The following is a 6,145-nucleotide window of genomic DNA, read 5'->3' as shown; positions in this document are numbered from 1 at the left end:
ATTTTCTAAGGGTGGGTGGGTGGGTGGGAGTGGTGAGCAGGTCCCTTCTGTCCTGTAAAGCGCCCACAACGGGCTGAGAGCTCCTGGTGAGCAGGATGTATTTTTGAAGCAGAGGGGATGTGAGACCTTCTACAACAGTAGCTTTGAACCAGCTTTCTGTTTATAGCTGGTATATGCTCAGGGAAGTAGAGAGTTTCCGAGGGTGTTAGTGTCCTTTTTATGTACGCAGTTTTTCAAAGATTACAGAGATTTACACCCCACAGCATCATCTGCTGAGCTGCTGCTGCACGGTCAACACTCACCAGGCCTGATAAAAAGGTGGAAGGGGGTTGTGTTTTTCCTTGAGAAATCGAATGACTTTATAATTACCTGGTTGAGATGTGCTGACCGAATTGGTTCCCTGGCTCTTCTACAGGAAATAAATCACTGCCCATAAAAGCCTGGTAGAAATATAGTGAGCTGCAAAATACCGAGGGTGGCAAAGACCTCAGTCTGGAACATTTGTCTTGGCTGGCATTAAAAGCCTTACTAAAAGCAAAAATAATATGGACTAGGTGAATCATCAGCTGTCAGTCTCTTGTGCACCAAACAATTCTTTGCCCAAACTTGCTGCAGAGCAAGACAAGGCAGGGACATCTCAGTCATAGGGTGAAAGTTTTCACGCTCCTTAAATAGGCTGTTTCTAGTCTTGGTGTCTACGTCACCCTCACAACGGGTTTTTCAGACTATTTCTTCTATTTCTTGGGATGGGAGCAGGCACACCTGGCACGGGAGGCCTAATTATTAGCCCTTCCTCACTGCTAACAGGTGGAAGCTGTTGTTCCTCTGTCCATTGCGTGCCTTTAGTTTCACCCTGCAGTAATTTGTGAGTAATTCTCAGCATGCCCTGAAAATGCTGCGATGTTTTTCTTTTCCCCAGAGTGCACCTTCATCGTGCTGGACACGCAGCGGCGGTCGGGGCAGGCACAGGAGGATGAGGACTGCATGGTGGGGGATGTCAACCTCTTCCTCACCAACACTGAGGATCCGACTTTGGGCGAGATTGAAATTATGATCGCAGGTCAGGTTCTGCTTCGTGGCTTCCACCTTTGTGGCTAAAGCCAGCTGCAGACAGATGTTAACGTGCAGCAGCTTGTTATTCTCATTGCTTTACCATGGCTCTTCAGCATCCTTTGCTGGTCCAGCTCACAGTCTCTTCTGAAAAGCATCCGGCATGGCAGATTTGGCTGGATAACTGGATCCTGACTTCTGTGGTGCTCTCTTTCAGAGCCCAGCTACCGAGGCAGAGGGTTTGGCAAGGAGGCAACTCTGATGATGATGTCCTATGGTAAGGGTGGCTCAGTTCACAGGAATATACAGTTGGGATATCCCTAGTGATACAGACAGGGCAGTAAGGGATGCATCTGCCCCACAAGTCAGAGTCCTGTGCTTTCATAGATGCGGCAGACGAGCAGGTAATAGAAATGCTTCTCTTTCTGGTTTCTTTTGCAGGAGTGAGAAACCTGGGGATCACCAAATTTGAGGCTAAGATTGGTCTGGAAAACGAAGCCAGTATCTGCATGTTCAAAAAGCTTCATTTTAAGGAGGTGTGGTAACGGCAGCCCATCTCCTACCCAGAGAATGTGAATTTTCGTTTGCCCTGTGACCGGGATTGAGCTGCTTTTCCTCTGTGTGACACAGGTTGCTGTGAACAGTGTTTTCCAAGAGGTGACACTGAGGCTGGATGTCAGTGACCAGGAGAGACGGTGGCTCCTGGAACAGACAAATCACGTGGAAGAGAAGAGCTACGTTGAACTGAAGCTGCCAGCTGGGGTGCCAGAGACCTGACAGACACATCCAGGCACGGGCCTGGTTTCCAGGGAGGAGCTGGATGCTGCTGCGAGGTCTGGCTGTGGAGGACACCAATGAGCCAACGCTGCACTTAACTGTTCTCATCTGTCTCCTTTGGGTACTTTGTCATCATGTCAACTTCGCACCTTGTTGCATCAGCCAGGAATACTGCCTGAAATTTGGACCTGGAGAGCGGCCACTAATTCACAGGCTTGACCAGGAATGACTGTAACCTTAACATGCTGTTCCAGCAGAGCCTAAAATCACCAGCAATTAATTGATTCCTAGTGTGACCAGTTTCTGGACGAGCAGCACCCACTGTTCTTTCTTCCACTGCCCATAGAGCAGGATTCATCAGCTGGACAGAGGCAGTCTCAGTGTGCTGGTAGCTCAGCCTGTCTTCTCTTGAATAAAAACACTGACAAAATTCGGAGGTTTTCCCAGAGCTGTCTGGGAGCAGTGTGGCTCGGCTGCTCGCTTTGGCTGCTGAAAGGGTGGTTAGGAGTTGTAAAGCACAGCAGGGAGTCTTTGAACCCTATTTTCTGGGGTGTGGTGGGCTGCAGGGTCCTGGAGCGAGCAGCTCAGGTGTGGGTCAGCACAACCAAAGGGCAAGTGATGAAAATTATTGATATCAGCCAACTGAGAGTAGAGCAGAGCCTCACCACGGAGGCTGTGTCACGGGGGAACTGGCAGCTGCTGAGACAAAACCCCACGCGGAGTTTCGGGACCGTGCTTTGGCCCGTTGCTGCCTGTTAACGAGCGCGGAGCTGGAAACCTCAGGCCATCAGTGAAAGGGATATTGCACCTTGTTTGACCAGGCTGCTTTTATGAAAGCAAGGAGGAGGAGAACACAACTGAGAGGAGATACAGCAGCGATCCCTGTCTTGGAGGAGCTCAGGACTTGCTCTGCTGAGCCTGGAGGCTGCTTTCGCCGCTCTTCGGTAGGATGAACGCGGAGGGGGATAGAAATCTTCCTGGGGACAGATATATTGAGGGGAGGAGTTGGCCAGCCCGCTTCCACCGTGGTGTTGATGAGATCTATCGCTGAAGAAGAGGGACTTGCCTGACTCCCACTGGACAGAGCGTTCAATGCAGTTGTTCAGCCTGACCTCTCCTGCCCCAGGCAGCGTGCTCTCCACAGCGGGGCAGCTCGCTGAGAGGAGAGGACAGAAGGTAAGGAGGATAACTGACGCTCCTGCATGTTTTCCCACCACAATAGCAGCTGTAACAGCAGCTAATTCTAGACCAGAAATTATTTGTTCCAATTGCAAAGTGTCAGGTAATAGCTTTCAGCTTTGCCCAGGGGGGTTTTTATTGGAGACTGGTAGGCTGTGGAATTTTTAGTGTTGCTGTGCCCGTATTTTTAGGGCCTGGGGGTTTTAGTTTTCCAATTTTAGTTCATTTAAATGCATTCTTCCTGTGACTAATATTAAAGCCAAGTGTGGGAACAGCGTTTTATCATGGTATTTTAAACAACAAGCTTTTAGTGTGGATTTAGTTGTAGCGAAAGCTTCGTGCGGTAATGAAGCGAAGAGCGGCTCTGCTTCCAGCAGGGATTACCATGACGAGGGTTACTAATCCCTGTGCTCTTCGTCACCTGCTGCAGGCGGGGATGGATTTTGTCCCCCAGAATGAGATTTGCAGAACCCGACGGGTAAATTGCTCCTTCTGTGGAGCTTTTCACCCCTCTGCCAGTGGAGCGAGGTCAGGCTGGCAGGAGAGATGCAGCCGGGGTGGGGTTTGCTCCTCTAAAAAGTGACCAAGGTGGGGAAAAATAATTTCTTTTAACCTCTGCCAGGGCTGAGGGGGGCACAGTGAATCTGTGCAGCCCTCCCCAGCCCTGCCATGGCTCCCCGTGCCCGGCTGGTTGCTCTGGAGCTGGCGAGCTCCTGGCTTGGCATCCCCAGTCCCCCGGCAACGCCAGCGTGCTCCCCCGCCTCCGCGGGCGGCTAGGAAAAGCCTTCGCCCTGGCAACCTGAAACAAAGTTGGGTCTGTCCCGGAGCCACAGCCCTCCCCCAGGGCTGGGAGGGGAAACCCGGCAGGGCTCAACCACAGGGAACCAGTCCCCAGGCTCCAACCAGGCAAAAAGGCAAAATATGTGGCTGGGACTGGCTGGGTACCCCCACTCCTGCCCCACATGGGCAGCCCCAGCTCATGGCATCGCCCTCCGTCCCAGGCAGGGACATCCTGCTGTCCCCAAAGGGGTGAGGGTGGGAAAGGAGGGGACAGGGGCTCAGAGACACCCTGCTGTTCCCAAAGGGGTAGTGGTGGGAAAGGAGGGGACAGGGACTTACCTCTGCCCTCCAGTGCTGCTGCAAAGGACACCACTTCCAAGGATGAGGCAGGTTGCAATGAGCTCCCTCTGCTTCCAGAGGGAGAGTGACATGTGTGTCCCCCGCAGAGCTTGTGGCACTTTTCACTTGGGCATCATTTGAGCTGCAGACCTCTGTGACCACTCATCTGCTCGGGTAGAGGGGCTTGTCTGGAGGCTTGGAGCACAAGACAAAGAGTGTGCAGGAGCAAAGATGCTGGGCAGAGGCCGGGGCTTCAGGTCCACGGCCACTGCTGAGAGCACAGCCCTGCCTTGTCCCTGGAAACCACCATCCCACCCTCCCTGGTACAGCTATGGTACCACCAGCCTGGCCCTGCCAAGCCCCCCAGGCACAGTGTGCCCCCACACTCGCCCGCTGTGGCAGCAGGGCTTAGCTTGGCCATGAATAAACTGCCCTGGATGGGCTTAAAAATAGCCCTGGGAAGTGGGCAGGGTGGCAGAGCCCTGGGGACATCTTGGCCCCACCGTGCTGGGTCCCCAGCCCCTTCCAGCCCTGGCACCACCACCAACCCCACTCTGAAACACCTCTCTGCCCAAGAGGGGCTGGGGGTAGATTTGGGCTGCCCCCAGCAGATCTGCTGCCCTCCAACCAGGCCAGCAGACACAGATTAGAGCCTCACATCACACGCACCCACCCGCGCTCCCCAGGGGATTAGAGCCCTTTAATCACCCCAAGGCATTAATTCTCCCCACCTCCCCCCCAAGCCTGGCCACACAGGGTGCTGAGGGAGCACCCAAACCAGCCCCAGTGTCCCACCACCACCACTGGAGTGTTGCCCACCTCTTTCCCCAGCCCCGGCAGCACGGTGAGCCCCCAGCGAGCCCCCCCTCCCTCAGGCTTTGGAAGGATTTAGCCTTAAAGCGGACACGTGAAGTCAGGAAGGTTTATTCCAGTAAACAGAATTTCTCTTGAGCCAGACAGTATGAACAACACCCGATCGCGAAACACAGAAACAAAACATTCACAGGAAGAATTTCCACAAAATACATTTTAAAAAAAAAAAAAAATAGACTGTGTGATTGGAAAACTCTTATTTTGGAGAAAAAAAAAAAAGCAGTCTATTGAGAAGCCTTTAAATTAAACAGTGTCGGATTCAAACCCTGATCAGCTCTGTGTCCAGGAGTGAGTGGGAGCAAAGGAGATAATTATTGCTTGCTGCGCTGGCTCCGGACACCTTCTCCTCTCCCAGAACAGCCCCAGGGGCTGGGGGCTCCCCTGTCCCTCCTTGTACCCCCCCCAGGACCCAAGGGGTGAAGGGACAGGAGCGTGGACGGAGCTTGCCAGGTTGGGCTCAAACACCCCAGGGAGGAATCGCTGTGTTTGGTGGCCGGGCAGGTGGGGGTTGCTAAAATTCACTAAAACATGTTTTGCAGTTAAAGGGCAATTTGGGGGGAGGAGGGAGGGAGCTCAAATAGAGATGTGGTTTGGGGTGGGGGAAGAACCAAGGAACGAAAGATCCACCCTCAAACCCCTGTTTGTGCCTAGGGGGGGTGTGCAGGGCTTCAAGGCAGGGCTGGAAGAGCACCCCGGGGATGGGCTCATGGCTGGGGGCAGCCCCCCCTGCCCCCCAGCTCTCTCTAGCTTAAAACCAGTGCCCAGGACCCTGCTGCAGGAATGCCTGCTGGCCACCGAGCCCCAGCCCTCGGGTCAGAGCGGTGGGGAGCAGCCCCACATCCCCACCGGAGATGGTGGGGAGGAGGGGGGATGCAGGAGAGGAGGGAGTGAAGCTGGAGGGGGGGGAGGGTTGATGGACCCCCACCCCAGAGCCTTCACAGGTTGCTGAACAGTTCGTTTTTCTTGCTCCAGTCCATCTGAGGTGCCCGCTTGTTGCTGCGCTTCTGGTGCGCCCGCTCCTTGGCCACCGCCAGCGGGATGTCGAGGTCCAGGATGGAGCCGGGCGCTGAATGGCGCTTGTCAACCTCCCGCGTGTCGGGCTGGGGGGCGAGAGGCTACGTCACCCTCACTGTGGTCCCCTCCCCAC

The 6,145-nt window shown here is 54.3% G+C and overlaps 2 protein-coding genes across 7 annotated transcripts in view; one reads left to right on the top strand and one right to left on the bottom strand.

Moving 5' to 3' along the window:
- The window catches only part of NAT9 (N-acetyltransferase 9 (GCN5-related, putative)), an 8,063-nt gene extending 4,785 nt beyond the window's left edge, over positions 1-3,278 (top strand). For 5 of the 6 annotated variants that reach the window (XM_014953507.1, XM_014953490.1, XM_014953515.1 and 2 more), the window contains 4 exons: positions 920-1,060; positions 1,268-1,327; positions 1,492-1,586; positions 1,681-3,278. In XM_014953507.1, coding sequence (XP_014808993.1) covers positions 920-1,060; positions 1,268-1,327; positions 1,492-1,586; positions 1,681-1,827 — 443 coding nt within the window. In that variant the 3' untranslated portion in view covers positions 1,828-3,278. The remainder of the gene's footprint in view (positions 1-919; positions 1,061-1,267; positions 1,328-1,491; positions 1,587-1,680) is intronic. The other variant, XM_014953483.1, reaches the window with a different exon arrangement.
- A 1,755-nt stretch (positions 3,279-5,033) lies between these two features.
- SLC9A3R1 (solute carrier family 9, subfamily A (NHE3, cation proton antiporter 3), member 3 regulator 1) overlaps positions 5,034-6,145 on the bottom strand; it is a 10,717-nt gene continuing 9,605 nt past the window's right edge. Inside the window, exon 6 of the mRNA XM_014953463.1 lies at positions 5,034-6,098. Within this exon, the coding sequence (XP_014808949.1) occupies positions 5,934-6,098 (165 nt within the window). The 3' untranslated portion in view covers positions 5,034-5,933. The remainder of the gene's footprint in view (positions 6,099-6,145) is intronic.

Source organism: Calidris pugnax, unplaced genomic scaffold, assembly GCF_001431845.1.
Source record: "Calidris pugnax isolate Ruff unplaced genomic scaffold, ASM143184v1 scaffold9, whole genome shotgun sequence".
Taxonomy (NCBI): Eukaryota; Metazoa; Chordata; class Aves; order Charadriiformes; family Scolopacidae; genus Calidris; species Calidris pugnax.
This window is presented reverse-complemented; position numbering and strand designations above follow the sequence as displayed.